The sequence below is a fragment of the Esox lucius genome, chromosome 24, assembly GCF_011004845.1.
Source record: "Esox lucius isolate fEsoLuc1 chromosome 24, fEsoLuc1.pri, whole genome shotgun sequence".
NCBI classification, from domain to species: Eukaryota; Metazoa; Chordata; class Actinopteri; order Esociformes; family Esocidae; genus Esox; species Esox lucius.
The window spans coordinates 3,744,693-3,765,178 of record NC_047592.1 but is presented as its reverse complement, the minus strand read 5'-3'; the positions used below and the strand labels follow the sequence as shown (position 1 = coordinate 3,765,178).

At 42.8% G+C, this 20,486-nt stretch overlaps 2 protein-coding genes across 2 annotated transcripts in view; both read right to left on the bottom strand.

Moving 5' to 3' along the window:
• Positions 1-768, bottom strand: part of LOC105009201 (short transient receptor potential channel 5) — a 71,195-nt gene extending 70,427 nt beyond the window's left edge. The window contains 1 exon segment of the mRNA XM_034290331.1: positions 1-768. This exon segment is cut by the window's left edge and continues 191 nt beyond it. The gene's annotated coding sequence lies outside the window, so the exon portion shown is untranslated.
• A 4,859-nt stretch (positions 769-5,627) lies between these two features.
• Positions 5,628-20,156, bottom strand: LOC105006725 (zona pellucida-like domain-containing protein 1). Its single transcript, XM_010865382.4, has 10 exons — positions 20,052-20,156; positions 18,647-18,873; positions 17,478-17,668; positions 17,192-17,264; positions 16,792-16,889; positions 16,595-16,678; positions 8,072-8,243; positions 7,643-7,745; positions 7,268-7,294; positions 5,628-6,611 (listed from the first exon to the last, which is right to left on the bottom strand). The coding sequence occupies exons 1-10, from the start codon at positions 20,149-20,151 to the stop codon at positions 6,514-6,516; spliced, it is 1,173 nt and encodes a 390-aa protein (XP_010863684.3). The 5' UTR covers positions 20,152-20,156; the 3' UTR covers positions 5,628-6,513.
• Between the last annotated feature and the right edge of the window lie 330 nt (positions 20,157-20,486).

Here is a 20,486-nt window from a genome sequence, read left to right as displayed (position 1 = left end):
TTTTCCAGCCGCGTCGAGTGTTGAGCTGGTGAGCTCTCTCTGTTGCCTTTTCTGGCCTTGCCTCTCTCACACACACACAGACTCAGTCGACTCGCAAAGCTTAGCACATGCACAGGGGCACACACGCGGGGAACTCCTAGCGCAGAGCCGCGACACGAGGAGCATCCCTCAGCAGCAGCCCAGCGCAACGCATCTGGCTTCTATCCCGCGCTCAAAACCCTTCCTGTCCCTTTCTTCCGTGAGAAATATCAAACCACCGTCCTTCTTATGTTTTTTTATTTATTTTCTTATTATTACTCTTCGTTAAACAGTGCGTCAACAACACATTGGTAACAGCTGGAAAAGCTTGCCAAAAAAAATCTGTCCATTCCTTAAAAAAAATCTAAAAAAATTTATCCACCGCCACAGGTGAATGTCCTCCATTTGTTAATGGTTGAATAAGAGGAAAAACAGAGCAGCTAATATTCATCCTCGATTCAGTGGCTGGAAAGAGTAGGAGGAGGAGAGCTGTGCGTGGCCGGTAGGCAGTGCGGTCTCCGCGGCTTGGATCAGAGCCAGCTCCGTGGGCTCCGGTTCCCGTGGCCGTGTGTGTGTGTAACGTGTGTTCTGCCTGCGGTTGTCATGGTGCCGGTTGGAGTGTGGTTACTTGGTTGCCGTGGAGAGATGAGATTAGATGCGTGCAGAGGCTCTCTATCTGTGTCGATCTCGAGCTGCCTGCCACCAGCTCTGTTTTCTAACGGCACAGAAACCACCTGTCCATTCACTGCAGTCTCCCTCTTTCTCACGCTGTCTGCTCCTCCCTCTCTCCCCTCTCTTCTCTCCCGTTTTCCTTTCCTCTCTATCCACTCCTCCACCTTCTCTGTTTCCCGCTTTTCTCTCTCTTCCCTCTCCCTCCCCCCTTTCGTTCTTTCTCTATCATTAACCCCATTTTCTCTCACCCCTCCCCCTTATCTTTCTCTTCCTACTCCCCTCTCTACTCTTTTCTCCACCCCATACCCCTTTCTCTCCTCGTTTCTCCCCCTTTCTCTCTCTCCCCTCTCCCCCGTTCTCTCTCTCCCCTCTCCCCCTCTCCCATCCACCTTTGCCTCTCTCTTTCTCTCCATCTCTATTTAACCCCCCTCTCACTTTTCTGATGTACTAGTGGCGCATGCAGGGTATATTTTAGTTCAGTAGTCATTTTTATTTATTTACTTTAAACTGCTTTTTCTATCACACCCTCCAATCCAGATCTCTCTCCTCGCGTGTCCCTGGAGAAATGGCTGATATCTATCCAGATCTCTCACGTCCCCTCTCATTACCAATGGTGGTTCCCTGCCCTGATGAGCAGATTTGCTTCACCTGCAGTGCTCAGGGGTATCGCTGCCCTCCACCCTGACCTCACTCCCTTGAACCACACTCAGTCAAACCTGTCAGTCACAACAGAAGGCAGGCGTATCGCCCCATAGATCTCCAATTTTGAAATAGTAAGAGAGAGAGAGAGAGAGAAACTGAGCAAAGGAGATAATACTGTATATCTTATGCAGTTTTTTGGGGGGGATTAGTTTAGCCCTAGCACACATACAGATACAGCTCACATGCATAGGCTGTGACAGCTATCACATATGTATGTATTAGCATAAGAGGAATGGAGGGATAGATAGATAGATAGATAGATAGATAGAGTAAAGAAGGAAGGAAGGAAGGAAGGAGGGCCAGTCGAGGGAAAGAGATATTCTAGGATGCTGGCATGCTTTTTTATAATGCAGACTTTTCTGGAACACCAGAGATGTTCTAAAATGTTTTAAAATGCAGAAACATAACAGGAAGAGTAGAAGGCTACAGAACTGGTGGCAGGGAGAAAGTATCAAGGATCAGAGAAGGATGGGGGGGAGCTGGTCTGTTTTCTGTCTCCCTAATTTGTTATTGTCTGTTAGTGCAAACGTGTGCCTGTGTGTTCTGGACAGTGAGTGGGAAAGAACAGGCATCCAATGACTGGTGAATAAACAGCGTCATCAGCAGAGAGGGAGGGAAAATATTCTTATTAGGAGCAGAGAGAGAGAGAGAGAGAGAGAAAGAGAGATGAGACAGAAAGAAAAAGAGATTCAGAACACTTCAAACACAACACATCAAACGAAAGAAAAACAAATTCAGGGAATTTACGTTTTGTTAAATGAGGCCAGCTTATGTATTTCAATAGATTTAAACACATTTCAGGGAATATTATTTTAAAGCAATATTAAAGTAATTACATTATTATCCTCACATTTTAAAAAAAGTGTTTAATACGAGGGAGTATTAGAGAAGAACAGAGGGGAGGTAGAAAAAGCAAAAGAGAGGATGGACACATTCTTTTCTCCAACTCAATGTAGCTAGTAGCAATAGTCACAGTACTGTACATTACCCAAAGAAAACAACACCTGCCTAAAACACAACCAGAGGGTGTGTGTGTCTGTGTGTGTGTGTGTGTGTGTGGGGGGGGGGGGGGGTAATAAAAATTGAAAGCCAATAATTATCACAGGAGCCAATGAGAGGATATTAATTTCAACCAATATATATAAAAAAAAAATACTAACAGAAAATAGATATTATAAATAACATCGGAATACACCGAAATGTTCTGACACTCCATTAAAATAAATACATTCAATATTCTAAATGTGGGGAGGGGTGTGGAGTGTGTTTCGGAACTTCCTCTGTCAGGGTGAGAGGTGATTTTAACTGGGAAGCAAATTCCTTTCCAGCACAGAACCAGTATTAGGTTAGTCACTGGTAGGTTTTAACCATAAGACCAGGTAATCTATATCTCAAGACTAATCTGGTCATTGGAGGGGACCTAAACTGTGTGTTGGACCAGTACTTGGGTGGATCATCTATCTGCATGTGTAGCCTGTCGACTAAATATTTTTTCTGTAACCTTATGTACAAAACTTTTAGACGTGTTTAGAGTCTTTAAACACGTGTGTCAAAAATGTTTATGCCACATTTGATTACTTCCTGGTTTATGCCAAATGAGTCCCCCTTGTGTAAAATGAGGTAACTGGGTTCTTATAAAAAAATAATAGCATTACAATATTGTCACAATAATTCTGCAAGATAAGTTCCTAAATTTTTTTTTAAACTAAATTAAGATTGTATTGACATGGATAATGTTATTTTATTACAATTACTCATAGGTAACCACTCAGTTATAAATTAATCACTATGATTTGCTACACTACTCTTTACAGTGTATATTCACTTTTTCTTAATTAACTTACTTTTGCAATGTAAGCAAATGTTCTCAATGCCAATAATGCCCCATTTTAACTAAATGGAATTTAACTGAGACAGGAAGAGAGCAACAAAAAGAGAAAGAGAGAGACAGAGACCAGCTGTGCTTGAGGCTCTGTTCAAGAACACGTACAGAGACAATAGAACCCCAGGACAGCAACACAGCAAGACCCAAACAAAACACAAAAACAAATACAGGACTAAAGTAAATCAACCCCCCTACCACTTTTTTTTTTAAATCAGAAAGCTGTTATGCCACCTTGACCTAGACAGAGAGAAAACAGTGATTGAATAACTGACCACCGTGACCCAAAATAAAGTGAGCATAGCCTTCATATTGAGAGAGGCCATTAAAGGCATCGTATCAATAAAGACACACAAAGCGTTTTAAAACAAATCAAACGTGTGGAATCACAGCCCAGAAGACCTGAGGGAGGCAATGCCAAAAATTTCCTGGCCAGATATTTTAATTTGCTGTTAGATTTTAAATGCGTTCTGTACAGAAAGGCCATACATCAGATAGTTGACAACCATAACTCAAGATCAGAAAGGCCCATGTATTTCAATATTGTAACGTTTGCAGTGTCCCAGGAATAGATCAATGGTGTCTCCTTCTTTTTGAAAGCACACTTCACATTGTGTTGTCTTTAATCCAGCCAGTGTTCAGCTCATAGCTGGTCAGCTGCAGCCTACATTCACAAAGAATGCCACGTTAGGGAAGATTCTATTGAGATTTATACTTCGTTCTTAAAGTGGTATCCCAAGGGACAGAATGCTATAAAATCGGACCATTTCATCATTACAAAGGTTTTCCCAGGGGTGGAACACTACTACTAATTTAATCAGTCCCATGGTAAATTTAAGTAAAGCATGTCTCATTCTTTCTCTCACTGTCTTTTTCTCTTACCTCTCCACCTACCTCATTCTGAAGCGTGAGCCTGCATTGACAGACAGGTTAAAGGTTACAGTGCTTGTGTGCATGTGCTCGTGAGTGTGTGACAGGAAGAAAGGAAGGTGAAAGAAAGCCTTCGGGTGCAGCTGACCTGCGTGACCTGAATGTGACCCAGTCAATCTCAATCCCACAATGCACCTTGTCTGGTTGACAAAGGAAAGAAGGGAGAAAAGAAATGTAGCCTGCCTAAACAAAACAGCTTGCGGCTTCATCATAACCGTAATCTTGTGACTTAAATATGTCACATGTGTGTGTAGTGTGTATGTGTGTGTTTAGTTTACACACTGTAAATCTTATGTTCTGTTATGGCTTGTTCATATACAGTCATTCTACTATGCTCTTCTCTGTCTGAGAATGGTATTTTATCCGTCAGGTTTTAGACCAGGGCGCAGTGCTGTTACTGCGGTAAATTCTTGATGAATGTGATCATTTGTTCTTTGGGGCCTGGTAAAAGTATTTGATCCAGCTGATTAGCATGGGAGTAATGTCAAGCGAATGAAGATGAGATGAGATTACTCCCTTTTTGGAACTAGTGAGCTTTGTTATGTTGGTCACTGATGCTTTTACCCGTGGCATTACGAAAAAACAGATAACATCTGAAGTCCTTAAATGACTCCTGAGTAGAATTGTTTCCTGTATCGTACTTTCATTACAAATACTGTAAAGAACTGTAGTATTAAAATTATTATACAGTATTATATTATTAATTATTATGTTATTATATATATTTTATAAGCTACTGCACAGAGTTGCAGGAGAACAATTCACACAAAATCTGAGTTTACTAAACCCAGACATTTTAGATCTCATCTTAACAGTCAAATGTACATCACCCCAGGGGGGCTGGTCTAAATTAATTGTCTGTTTTACAGTAAAGCGCAGCGTAATCCCAGCTGCTTCGTGTCACACCTTCATTCGCACCTTTACCTTTAATTAGCCGCATGCTTAATGTATTTCCCCTGTTAGCCTGGGGCCACCGGGCAAAGCAAACGAGCACGCACTTCTCATGCCTGCTGTTTAACCAGGTGGTACACCCGCCATGATTGCCTGTCTCTACCTCTCTCTGTCAATCCACCAATGGGATGGGAGATTGTTTTTACATGTCTAACATATACATACTCTCATGCTTTCTGCGTTGCGTCGTCGTTTTTTTTTTTATGCCCGAGTCTTGATTGAAGTGTATTTAGTTAGATATAAAAAATAAGTTTACTCGTACCCACATGGCGTTATAGCATTGCAGAAGACACCAGTTCGAAACGCCGTACAGAGGCACTGAGAGGGAGTGGCCATGTGTCATTCTGGAAAAATGATGACGATACACATGTTACGTGTGGTAGATTGATGCCATGGATACCGTTTCAATTCCCACGCTTCAGAATAATAATTACAATTGAATTACTATGTGTCTTAGATGAATGTTGTTGATTACGTTTTAATTCCCACATCACAGAATACTCACTATAACACAAGTATATGGACGTTGTCTTGTCTGACAGCCTACAATGTATTTTGTATTACAAAAAAGTGCAATATGATTCATGCATTTAAATGCTTTACTTCATAACCAGTAATTTAAGTACATACAGTAGGGGTTGATTAACTTTATCTATGATCAACTGGAGATTTTCTCCACAAAACCATGGCAGTCCATAGAATATTAAACAGAGAGACGTGAGTCAGAACAAAACCATGATAGTCTAAAGACGAACAATAAACATAAAGGGGTGTGAAAAATCAGTGTGTCAGTCTGTGAGCCGGTGCTGTGCATGTGTGTGTGCACGTGTGTGTGCACGTGTATGTGTGTATGTGTGTGGATAGATAAATACAAACATATTGACATCTGTAGAAACTGGACAGCTCAGAGGTGGAAGGGAACATTGGCAGAGAAATGTGTTTGTCAAAAGCAAAGTGTAAACCTTCTGCATAGTAAAACAAAATGGGGTCGACCCTGTACACAGTAAAACTAGATGGGGTTCACCCTTTACACAATAAAACTAGATGGGGTTCACCCTTTACACAATAAAACTAGATGGGGTTCACCCTTTACACAGTAAAACTAGATGGGGTCGACCCTCTACATAGTAAAACTAGATGGGGTTCACCCTTAACACAGTAAAACTAGATGGGGTCTACCCTCTACACAGTAAAACTAGATGGGGTCTACCCTCTACACAGTAAAACTGGATGGGGTTTACCCTCTACTCTAAAACCTGTTGATGGTGAAAAATATTTCTAGATCAGTAGTGTTCTAGACCAACTGTGTTCTAGACCAGCAGTGTTCTAGACCAGCAGTGTTCTAGACCAGCAGTGTTCTAGACCAGCAGTGTTCTGGCCGCGGTGACAAAGGGGATCCATATGATTAGCCCTTTATATTTAACCATGTCAGCTCCTGACGGCACCCGTCCGCTGCCTGGAGAACACAAGGAGAAAATAGAGCTGCATTTTAACAGGCATATTTTGCCAACCTGTACTCACAAACTATCCATACTATCCAGTGCTATGTCATGCAATTGTGTGCTATGTCATCCAGCTGCGTGCTATGTCATCCAGCTGCGTGCTATGTCATCCAATTGTGCACACAGAGGTAGTCAACCCTCTCCTCAGGGACCCGCAGCCATCCCAGGGACCCGCAGCCATCCCAGGGACCCGCAGCCATCCCAGGGACCCGCAGCCATCCCAGGGACCCGCAGCCATCCCAGGGACCCGCAGCCATCCCATGTATTCAGTCCATTCCAGCACACCCAGGTACGTGCATGGGCTCCAAGCACACACATTTGTTTGTTTTATATTATTTTGCGACTCCCATAATACACCGAGTTAGGGATCGAATTCACAGTGTTAATCGATTTGTGTCCTTAGGATCCACGAATGCCGCAAGTTAAAATATTAGTTCTGACTGGATGTTAAGGGTTTAAGGTACCAAAACAGAGAAAAGTCATACTAGCCCAGCTGGCTAGCACCAGGAGTAGGTGTTTTTGCCCAAGGTCTGGTTAGCACAGGTAAACGATGCAGTAACGCAAGGACTGACTAGCACTGGAATCAAATTTGAACAAATTTTGAACTCACTCAGTGGCAATGCATTGGGGATTGTATCTGTGGGAAACAAAACAAACAGAGGGAAAAGTTATTGCTCAATTACCTTTCAAGTCATGGCTATTAGCATTTTGGTACACATCATGTTTTAATCATCTATAAGAGCTTCACAATCTATTCAAAATCTATTTTTATGCTTTTGACAATGATGTATGCATGAATTCAAAATATCAGACTTGAACGAGAATTGTACAACAAATGCTGAAAGGTTCACATCTGGAAATGGGGCCAGTGACTGTAAGAACATATTCTGTCATAGCCTATTCACAGACAACTTACATGGGAAGGCAACTCATGTCATTTTGCAATTTGGGTGAATTGTCCCTTTAATGTGTCTTCAAGTTTTACCTGATCTACCGGTGTAGAGTGGACCCACGGAAACAGTGGCAGAATCCCCTGCTTCTGATGCCAAAGCCTCCATAGATCTCTTTCTTCTTTTGTTATGGCAACCCTGTGGTGAAAACACACCGTAACATAAACAATCACCTGCCATGGTTTTCCGAACAATGTGGACCTGAATATATGGCTATCGCAAAACTGTATGTCATAGAGACAGAATGAGCAAAACCAGTAAGCAAATAATTGGCACTGAAGGATCATCTAGGGGGGTCTTCAAATTGACCGTGGGGCAAATCAAATATTTTTAGAGGACAGCTACCTCAGATAACAGTCGCCGGTCCTTTAAGAAGATAGAGAGTTCCCACCCACAATTTAATTCCCCCCAAGGATCCTTGAGGAACCTTTTTTATTTTTAGATTGTAAATTTAGTCCACTCACATCAATAATCTCCTGGCACTTGCTGGGCTCGCACAGCCGGATGATGCAGTGCAGGTAGATTGTGGACCTGTCCATGTTTTTGTGTATCACGAACCGGAATGCCTCAAAGGAGAATCGGGAATTCTTGGAAATCCCATTCACTGTGACGGATGTGTGTGCATCTACAACACATCTATGTTGAAGGTTAATAGCAACATGTTTGGTTTTTTGGCGCGTACAGTTTTTGTTGCACACGTGACACGTAACATTAAACTCTGCTTATCGCAATCATATATACTGCACTTACAACAGCAACAATATTATACACTCACCTAAAGGATTATTAGGAACACCATACTAATACTGTGTTGGACCCCCTTTCGCCTTTAGAATTGCCTTAATTCTACATGGCATTGATTCAACAAGGTGCTGAAAGCATTCTTTAGAAATGTTGGCCCATATTGATAGGATAGCATCTTGCAGTTGATGGAGATTTGTGGGATGCACATTGTGATGGCAATTTCTAAAATCCAAATAATTCTATGAAAATGGTAGGTAAGACAAGAGAAATCAATTACGCAATAAACGGTTTTAATCTTGCTTGCAAGGAGAAAGTATACAGGTTACAAAGTAACGGTGGATAGTTTCTAAATAAAAACATCATTTCGACAGTATTTATTACATAGGAAGAAGGGGTGTGGTAAGATGCTGCCATCTGTTTCATGTCAATCAAACACCTTTCCCTTTGTTCTATCACACACGTCAAATGCTATCTTCCCCCACCTTATCCTTCCTGCAATAATGTTTACCCAAAGGGGCCAACTGGCCTTACTGCCCCCTTGCTGTATCTTCTCCTATCCTGTCCTAAAACCCATTGATCTGCATCTGGACAGACAATAGATGTCCCCTATGCAAATACCAGGTCCCACACATTCCTGTACCTATCTTAACAGTGGGACTCTATCCTTTATACAATGTATTCTCACTGAGTAAAGAAATTTCCACAACAATCCATCCTCTTGATACCATGTCAAACCTTGGTATCAAACCTTAAACAGTACACTCATTAGGATGTAGACTGCAACAAAACAGTACTCTTTAACAACATGACCCAGTCAATATTATTATCCTTAGTGATTAGAGAACTTAGCAAATCTGAAATGTCTGAATCCTCCTTTACATTCTTCTAGATGATTACCTTCCGTACAAAATCCAAGATCACACATTGTCATCATACAGAATCATAACATAGTACAGCAAAACTTTTATGTTAAAATCATCATAAACACCTATCACTGAATGCATCCTTCAATTTATCACTGTTACAAAGTCCTCTCATGCCAACTGCTCGATTCACTGAAAAGTCCTCTCCATGGTTCCATTTGGATGTTCTTCCAAAGTCATCACAAATGTTCTGCTCTTCCAAACGTCAGACAGTCAGTTATGAACCATTTCTTTGACAGGCCAATGTATATTCCAAGGTGTTGTCCTTCATAGCTCAAATGCAGACACAGCTCTTGTTGTCTCCATTCTAGCTGCTTTATCAGCCAGGCCAGGAGAATCTGTGTGTTCTCCTTTGTGAACTCCAAGATGACCAGTTTTAGCTAAAGGTTCTAGAGCTAAAGGCCATGTAGAAAGTGACTGGTTACTAGCACCCGAAAATTCACTTTTCCCTCAGTGACTTCAATTCACTGCGTCTAACCTTTCACCACTGAAATCCTTGTGTAGCGTGTCGTCGATCCCAGGTTCCTCTCTCAGCTACCTGGACAGCAGATGAGATGTACCTGGTATGGACCCAATCAGCGTAGCATGATGTTGTGCAGTAGATCTTTCCTACGCCTCCATCCTCTCGGTCGGAGGTTGCCTTCTCCATCACATTGCAGAACCAGCAGGACTCAAGTCAGTCCAGCTCACAGGAACTCAGCATCCTGTAGACGTGCAGCACCTAGACATGCAGCGCTCCAGAGTCGACTCCTCTCTCAGCTGTAGGACAGTTTGTCTGTGTGTCTGTGAGATCCATCTCACCTCAGCCACCCCACAGTTGTCCTTTTAAGCCAAGCTCAGTCTCTCTCTGGGCTCCAGCAAGTCCTCTGTTGCCGAATCGCTTTCAAGTGTTCTGTATCTGAATGTGTGAATTATCCTTGAGAAGATTAGTTCCAACTGCACAGTACATCATCACATATGTCCATCACGTTAGCTTGTTGCATCTCGCTGATACATTAGAACCACACACTATCAAACACTCAAACCCTATATTTCCCTACTTCTTTTCTCCAAATAGATTAGAACGGTTGAAATCAATAACAGTATCGTTAAAACATTAACATCTCTGGTGCTTCTGTTCTGCTAGTGTAGCAAAATAACAATTCCACTCTTTTCTATAGTTGGTGTAACAACCAACACAAAGAACAGAAGAACACAATTTCACATATCTCATTACTGTTCCAAAAACTCATCAGTTAAGATAGTTTACTTACATTGAAGTACCACTCTCTAATAGTAGTTCATGAACAATTCTCAGTCCACCTATATAATTTACATCTGATTGTGTTGTATCGGAACTACAATCAAATTCACCCATTGTTTGACATAAAGGACCAAATACCTTATTTCAAATCAAACATTTCACACCAACTTAAAGGTCAGCTAACATAACTGTTATTTAGCCTAATTTCTCTACAAGATGAAACTCAGTGTGAATGTCTCCAAGTCTCTTCTTATTATCCTAGCACATCAAACACACTCTGAAATCCTGTCATAAATCATGACCCCCCCTTTTTACTCCTTTACCACCACAGGGCTCTCCCTGGAGTGGGGGGTGGTTTACTAACCTAAGGATAACAGACCCTGGTCTTGGAGGATTGTCACCTTATCACTAAGGGACACTGTAGTTATCTTGAAACACCCCAGGCATTGACAATAGTAAAACAAACTTTTTCCTCATCATTCACCTCAAAGAAACCTCTGTTAACCATTAACATTCCAATGATTGCTTACTAGGACAGAACTTAAATTAGAATTAGAATACCCAATTTTGATAATGTCTGTTTCTCTTCTAAAGAGTCCAAACAAGTAAAAATCCATCTCAAACTGTTTTTTGTGTCAGTGAGTGGAGTGCTCCAGTGGGTCTGTACCTCTTTTTATGCAATTTAGACCATGTAAGACTTCTCAACTTGGTTTTCCAGAAATATAACTTAATGCAGAATTATTTTCTCAATATCAATTAAAACATGGCAACATTTTGTAAACATGTAAGGAATAACAAAATGTGCTCCCTGCACGTTTTTACCCACTTATTCCATAGTGCATAAGATTAATATGATTACTTCTAATCAAATATTAAACTAACTGAAAAGTAACACACCCATCAAATTAGTTATTGCTTAGCCAAACCATTTCAAAAATGGCAAGATGTATTCTACTCAACCATACCCATGTTAGATTTCACATAAAACATACTTTTCAAAGACCCAATTTGACAAACTAGATTATTCACGCAACTTCTTTAAGTACCTATTTAATTTGCTTTGAACTCTAAGTTCAACTCTTTTTCATTTGAACTCTAAGTTCAACTCTTTTCCACTATAGATAATCATTTCATACAATCCCCCCATGCTTTCAAGACAGAAAATGACTTCAAGCTTGAAAGCAGAACCATTACAGGACCAAAATTAAAAAGAAAACGATAGTTGGGAGGAATCTAACATACATCCAGTAAACGTCGCAAACTGAATATCCAACCAAAACAACCGAAAATAAGAAAAACAAAGGAAATAAAAACTGTACCACACACACGGTCGCTCGTGTGAAGGAACTTCCAAAGTAGCATATAAAAATTTGCATTTCCCCAAGCAACGGCCAAACTAAGTTGAGACCAACAACATCATGACTCAATTTACCTCCTAAACTCTAGGGAATTTTCTCAATTTTAGATGTAAGTCTACGTCATTCAAAATAGTGGCGGTCACCCAAAATCGCTACTTCCATGCATATCTCATGCAAAGACATCGAATTTGTTCTAGCAATTAACAATGTTGGATGACTCAAGGTCTCCCCCCTTACTACAATTTGATTCGAAATCATAAATGTAAACATTAAAGCAACCAAAAGGAAAACTTATTCTGCTTTCACTTAATGTTTTATCATCCCAAAACTGAACATGTGTTGGTAAAATTACCACGTGTGAGAACAGGCTGAACACTCGAATTTAACCCTTAGTAATATGCTACCTTGATATAATGTTAAGGGTGGCGGAAGCCATCCCAGTGGACCTGCCCACCCTTCCTGAAGCTCTGAGCTCAACACATATATGGTAAGCCATTAGCAAGGCCAAATGTTCCTTTATGGTCCCCAGACCATCCTCTCAATTTAGCCTACATCGTTCGTTAACTGAAGATTCTAGATTTAGTGTCCAACCTATCTAATATTTTCACAGTTTGTAAAAATGTGCTTATCATTATCTATACAAAAACTCAACATTATGGTGGAAATTAAGAAACTCTTAAGAATGGCACTCCAGGCAGAAAACAGATTTATGACGTCACTATAATCAAGGTACAATAAGAAATCCAAAGGAAACTCAATGTAGCCTTAAACACCTTTACATCAATACCCTATTTGTTCACAAACGTACCATTCCAGAATTTAAATTCCATGAACGAGTATCATGCGTTGGTTTTAAAAACACAAGTATTATCCCAGTTATCGTTGGTAAATACATAGAAGAGAAACTATATTATTTAACCAAACTCAATTTAGCATTTAAAATAGGACGTCTAATTTTACGGGTTTATTTAAACGGGGGATAAACTGGCTTTGGCTATTTGGGGAATAAACAGACCGTAGTCATTTTACACTCTTTTGCAGGCTATGACTATATTGGCTGAATCCAGTCTTCATGGAAAACAGCATGTTATCTTAATACTAAAACTTTCGCTATCGTCTGCTTCCCACTCCATACAAGGAGAGAGAAAACACTATTTTAACCCCTCATTACGAAACCATATTTTACCAAATCACAGAATCATCATTATACCAATTTCTAAGCTCTCCCTCTAATTATATTTCGGACAATATTCTCTTAAACACCTAAGTTAGCAGGCTAACACTCCCACGTGTGCCAGCCATCGGGCAAATTCAATTTCAACACAAAGGCAAAGGCCAAAAGAGTAGGCCTCGCATAATAACCATGTTAACAACGCAATGTAAGCGTTCGCCCAAACGCACTCCAAACAAGAAGAAACATTGCGATTACAAATACTTCCAAGTTAACACCAACCTCGGTAAACGAGATCCAATATTCTATCAAGGAATACTCAATGCAGCCAATCGGATCCCTCGTGCACAGGGAATACCAAAATGGACAAATGCATTTACTAGATGATGACCACAAACAGAACAAACACATGTGGCGCGTGCATATACAACTTCTGTAGCATACTGATCCAAACCATAAGCTGACCAACAATTGCGGCAATTTACAGGAAAGTATGAGATCCAATCTCAATTGCATATTTAAGTCCAACCTAAATTGCAGACGTTCAAGCAGTCCAACCGCTTATAATCCAGCACTAATCGCAACGCAATAGGTTAGCAGCATAGGAATGGTTGTCAGGCCTAACTACAGTCGCTATTAACCAAAACACCACACTTCACAAACACACATACAGGAGCACGCTATACTCCATCACGCAGTCCAACTGCTGCACGGGAATTGGTGTCAGGACATGGAACAAAAACGACATGTTTCTAACTACAGCCGCCCTGACTGCAATACTCAAAACTTCTAGTCACAATACTTACTCAAATCCATCTATCAATTTCTACAAACCATCAAATCATCAACCACATTGTTTACTAAAGCATATGAAAACTGTATTAAGGAACAATCTCACCGGTTGATGCTCCCTCTGGTCCCCTGTCTGACCGTCCGCACCCCTCCCTCAGGCGGTTCAGCGTTCCTGCGTGTTCCCGTTGAATCACTCGCGGCAAGGCCAAAGAGATTACGGGTGTGTACACCTGGTGTGTACAACTCCCCACTTTTGGAACTTTTCTTGAAACTCGTAGACATGCTCAACACTTCCAAAGCGGAGCAGAAAACGGCCTCCAGCGGCCCACAGCATTTCCACGTTCACAACGAAAAGGTCCACAGAGCTTATGACTCCAACGATGCAGTGTCCCGATCGGGCCTCCAAGGAGACCCACCTATCGGTCCAACTGAACTCCGCGGGGTGGGGTGACGGGCGATCAGAGGAGAACGAGCCATCTAACCTGAGCAAAAAAAAAACTACAACACAGATCAATATACTCCACACTGTCTACACACCGTAGCCTACGCTTTCCAAACAACTTTTCATACGTTACCACGGCCATCTACCTCCAATCAGCCCGACAGGCCGCGCATCCATCACCGAATGAAAACGCCAGTCGCCGGAAAACCTAATAACACTCAAAGAAACATTGTTCACATGTCCAAACACCATATACGTCAGTGATAATTCTTGCCGGTCCAGCGTAAACACCAGAGACCGGCAAAGATTCACTGTCGCACGTCCCCATGTTTCAGATTTACCCAGTAAATCTACTTTATACTCAACCAACCAGAAAGCGAAGTCAAGCTCGTCAGCCCACAAATGAGATTTTAAAAAGGTCCAACCTTTTACTGCAGATTTTAAACTATAAAGTCCAGCTTTAAGTTTTTAGACCGAATTGCGTTCTTGCCTCCAAATTCAATTTCCGCAGGAAACCTGTACTGATCAAGCACGAGTCACAGCTCCCGTCAGGCACTCTTTCTCAGCCCGTCAAAGGATAAGCCTTTTCTGGACGGTACTAGAATTCCAGAGCTTTCTCTGGCCGTGCACGGTTAACCTGTTAGGAAAGGACTCGAAACCGATCAGGATTAGGATCCCGGACGTGCCCCCAAATTGTGATGGCAATTTCTAAAATCCAAATAATTCTATGAAAATGGTAGGTAAGACAAGAGAAATCAATTACGCAATAAACGGTTTTAATCTTGCTTGCAAGGAGAAAGTATACAGGTTACAAAGTAACGGTGGATAGTTTCTAAATAAAAACATCATTTCGACAGTATTTATTACATAGGAAGAAGGGGTGTGGTAAGATGCTGCCATCTGTTTCATGTCAATCAAACACCTTTCCCTTTGTTCTATCACACACGTCAAATGCTATCTTCCCCCACCTTATCCTTCCTGCAATAATGTTTACCCAAAGGGGCCAACTGGCCTTACTGCCCCCTTGCTGTATCTTCTCCTATCCTGTCCTAAAACCCATTGATCTGCATCTGGACAGACAATAGATGTCCCCTATGCAAATACCAGGTCCCACACATTCCTGTACCTATCTTAACAGTGGGACTCTATCCTTTATACAATGTATTCTCACTGAGTAAAGAAATTTCCACAACAACATCCAGGGCACGAAGCTCCGGTTCCACCACATCCCAAAGATGCTCTATTGGGTTGAGATCTGGTGACTGTGGGGGCCATTTCAGTACAGTGAACTCATTGTCATGTTCAAAAAAACAATTTGAAATGATTCGAGCTTTGTGACATGGTGCATTATCCTGCTGGAAGTAGCCATCAGAGGATGGGTACATGGTGGTCATAAAGGGATGGATATGGTCAGAAACAATGCTCAGGTAGGCAGTGGCATTTAAATGATGCCCAATTGGCACTAAGGGGCCTAAAGTGTGCCAAGAAAACATCCCCCACACCATTACACCACCACCACCAGCCTGCACAGTGGTAACAAGGCATGATTGATCCATGTTCTCATTCTGTTTATGCCAAATTCTGACTCTACCATCTGAATTTCTCAACAGAAATCGACACTCATCAGACCAGGCAACATTCTTCCAGTCTTCAACTGTCCAATTTTGGTGAGCTCGTGCAAATTGTAGCCTCTTTTTCCTATTTGTAGTGGAAATGAGTGGTACCCGGTGGGGTCTTCTGCCGTTGTAGCCCATCCGCTTCAAGGTTGTGCATGTTGTGGCTTCACAAATGCTTTGCTGCATACCTCGGTTGTAACAAGTAGTTATTTCAGTCAAAGTTGCTCTTCTATCAGCTTGAATCAGTCGGCCCATTCTCCTCTGACCTCTAGCATTAACAAGGCATTTTCGCCCACAGGACTGCCGCATACTGGATGTTTTTCCCTTTTCACATTATTCTTTGTAAACCCTAGAAATGGTTGTGCGTGAAAATCCCAGTAACTGAGCAGATTGTGAAATACTCAGACCGGCCCGTCTGGCCCCAACAACCATGCCATGCTCATAATTGCTTAAATCATCTTTCTTTCCCATTCTGACATTCAGTTTGGAGTTCAGGAGATTGTCTTGACCAGGACCACACCCCTAAATGCATTGTAGCAACTGCCATGTGATTGGTTGATTAGATAATTGCATTAATGAGAAATTGAACAGGTGTTCCTAATAATCCTTTAGGTGAGTGTATATATTATTATAACCAGAACATTCAATGGTAATTCATTGTAATTTGTCAGAGGCGAGAGGATAGCTGTCATCATTACCCTGCAAAGAAGTCGAACTCCTCTGTGTTCGATTGGTTGTACACAGTTGGCGTCGCAAAGCAGTGGTCAAGCAACAAATTGAAACTAGCAGGAGGAAGAAGACACCGGGCGAGAGATTCAGTGTGTAATAAGGCAGACGGTTCATAAGACACTGACATTTGACCCCCAAGGATCACAAGACGTTGGGGTCAACTCACTTCCCGGTGAGGTTGGTGGACTTGACCTCTACGTAGACCTTGGAGCGCAGTGCGAGGCCTGTGGGTGGAGCTACCAGCGGAAAGGCGTAGTCTGAATCCTTGGAAAAGCGGAGTCCAAATCACACAAGCGTACAAAAAGAGGAATAAGGAAGGTCATACATCACATTTATTGTGTATAATCATAGTTAATAATCATAAAAATAGTGATTATTTTTATATTGTCGTTAAATGGCCCATTTAGGACATTCATAGTGAAACAGGATTACAGATAAAGATAAAGCATATGCTGAATCGTTCTCCAGGCAGGTCTGGTCTATGTGAATGATGTTCTACTTCCCACCTGGGCCAGGTCATTCATCTATTCTTTGAGAACACGTTGGGATTGCATGTCCACACTCACATTGTAAACACTCATGGTCAAGGTGTTGATGAACGTGCCGTTGTTGTCGCTGGTAGCCACTGACACGGATGACCTAAGGTTGAAAGATGGCATTACGGGACAGTTCTAGGACGGCAGAATGTGGTCATTTCCACAGGGGGAGTTCACCGCTTCGACAGTCTCTTTGTGGGATATGTACAGAAAATCACACAGCCACTGTCCCTGGAAACATCCTGCTTCCTTACACTTACTCAGCCAGACATTCCCCCTGGTGTGAAATGAGGTCCATTTCAGAACAGAGACTCACGCTACAATCTTTGTGTTGTTGAGAAGGTACTCCAGTGGGTAACGGCAGGAGAAGTGGTAGTAGAGGTCTGTGGAGTAGCTGATGATCCCGCTGGAGGACTTGGGCGTGTCAATGTACCCTGTGACAACGACGGCCTGGACACTGGAGAACGAGCCAAAGGGACCTGAAGCATCGGGGACTTCGTCCACAATCTGGAAAGAGTCAGGTAAACTTAGTAAGAAACGTTAATCAGTTTAACTGTATCAACTTCATTCACAAATGGCCAATTAACTATTACAACGGCCAGTGGAAAAATAGGATTTGTTCAGGATAGAGACAAGAGGATATACTGACACCCAGTACATGTACAGCTCTGTGTGGTATTGGTTAACGAAACAGCCTTTCATGTGGGCGACCCGGATTCGAATCTCAAGGTGGCAACATTTTCTATTGCAGGCCGGCTGAACTAGGCGTGGCTGGTTTCTTGTTTTTATTTGTAGTTTTTTTTACTTAGGGTGTACTCACTTTTTTGCCAGCGGTTTAGACATTAATGGCTGTGTATTAAGATGTTTTGAGGGGACAGTCAATGTACACTGTTATACTGTTATATCGCTGTACACTCACTACTTTACATTGTAGCAAAGTGTCATTTCCTCAGTGTTGTCACATGAAAAGATAGAATCAAATATTTGCAAAAATGTGAGGGGTGTAATCACTGTCTTAAGATACTGTAAACATGTTCCTATTCTTTTAGAGTAGATTAGTGATTGACAGATCAATGATATAGGATCAACACAATAATCGATCACTGTAGGATTAATTGTATTGATGTAGGATGAATACCTTGTTATTAGACAGACAAAACACAATTCATCTAGACATTGTTTGTCTTTTGCTCTGTAGAAATGTGGTATTATGGTTTTAGACAAATGCAAGTTTACAGTTACAGGCTACACATAACACTGCTGTTTCAAGGTTTTCCAGAGGGCCAGTCTTGGGCACACAATAATAATGCAAACAAAGTTCACATAACATACAGTTCCACAGGCCAGTTCCCAGTGGCAGTGGATTGGATGCCCTCACTGAGGAGCAGTTCAACACATTATACAGAAGAAACCCGGGAATGCTACAACTGGGATTTTGGCAAAACCAGAAAAAAAGGTGTGCAAACATAACTGCAGTTCCCTCACCTGATACAACTGGCGACAGGGGTTGCCCTGGCTCTCATTGACAGGCAGCTGGTAGCGGATAACGGGCGGGTCCACTTGGGTGTCAGCCAATCCCAGGCACTGGCTGGTGTTGCGCTGGCCATTCAGAGCCAGGGTGGTGGGATCAAAGCCGGCCCACTGGGCCGAACACAGGTTCACCTCCAGGCTGATAACATTTGCCCCGCAAACCACTTTCAGGTCGTTGTTGTCTGAGGGGCCACCGGAACGATTAGGGGTGCAGGACAGGTGTGGAGAAAGTTAGGGGGTGCAGGACGGTTAGGGGTGTAGGATGGTTAGGGGTGGTTAGGGGATGTAGGATGGTTAGGGGGTGCAGGACGGTTAGGGGGTGTAGGATGGTTAGGGGTGTAGGATGGTTAGGGGGTGCAGGACGGTTAGGGGGTGCAGGACGGTTAGGGGGTGTAGGATGGTTAGGGGGTGTAGGATGGTTAGGGGGTGCAGGACGGTTAGGGGGTGTAGGACAGTTAGGGATGCAGGATGGTTAGGAGTGTAGGACGGTTAGGGGTGTAGGATGGTTAGGGGGTGTAGGACGGTTAGGGGGTGTAGGACGGTTAGGGGGTGTAGGACGGTTAGGGGTGTAGGATGGTTAGGGGTGTAGGACGGTTAGGGATGCAGGACGGTTAGGGGTGTAGGACGGTTAGGGGTGTAGGATGGTTAGGGGTGTAGGATGGTTAGGGGTGTAGGATGGTTAGGGGGTGTAGGACGGTTAGGGGTGTAGGACGGTTAGGGGTGTAGGACGGTTAGGGGATGTAGGATGGTTAGGGGTGTAGGACGGTTAGGGGATGTAGGACGGTTAGGGGTGTAGGATGGTTAGGGGTGTAGGATAGTTAGGGATGCAGGACGGTTAGGGGTGTAGGATGGTTAGGGGATGTAGGACGGTTAGGGGTGTAGGACGGTTAGGCGTGTAGGATGGTTAGGGGTGTAGGATGGTTAGGGGTGTAGGATAGTTAGGGATGCAGGATGGTTAGGGGATGTAGGATGGTTAAGGGATGTAGGATGGTTAGGGGTGTAGGACGGTTAGGGGATGTAGGATGGTTAGGGGTGTAGGACGGTTAGGGGATGTAGGATGGTTAGGGGTGTAGGACGGTTAGGCGTGTAGGATGGTTAGGGGTGTAGGATGGTTAGGGGTGTAGGATAGTTAGGGATGCAGGATGGTTAGGGGATGTAGGATGGTTAAGGGATGTAGGATGGTTAGGGGTGTAGGACGGTTAGGAGATGTAGGATGGTTAGGGATGCAGGATGGTTAGGGATGCAGGATGGTTAGGGGATGTAGGATGGTTAGGGGGTGCAGGATGGTTGGACCTGTGGTTGGGCCTGTGGTTGTACCAATCCCCTGAAAGGTGGAGTGGTACAACCCTCCAGGACTTACCTGGGATCTTGTTGTATAGAGAGGAGCAGTTATAGGTAACCGAGAAGGCAGGCTGGAAGACAATGGCCAGCATAGCAGACAGGCTGCACAGAGGGAGCATCTTCATTACTGCGGAGAGGGGGGGCAAGATAACCTTGCACTCAGAGGACACTCAGAGGACACTCACGGGACACTCAGAGGACACTCAGGGGACACTCAGGGGACACTCAGGGGACACTCAGTGCACGGAAAGATACAGAGGTGTGGGATGATAATGGGATGACAACATATGGAATGACAGCATAAGGGATGATAACACATGGGATGATAACACATTGTTGTCATCACAAGGTCATTTTGTTTTAATGTGTCACCCATCGATCATCATGTCACCAGAATGACACTAAACATTCCTTAGAAAGGAACTCTTCTCTGTTGCTTCAGCGCTTTCTCAGC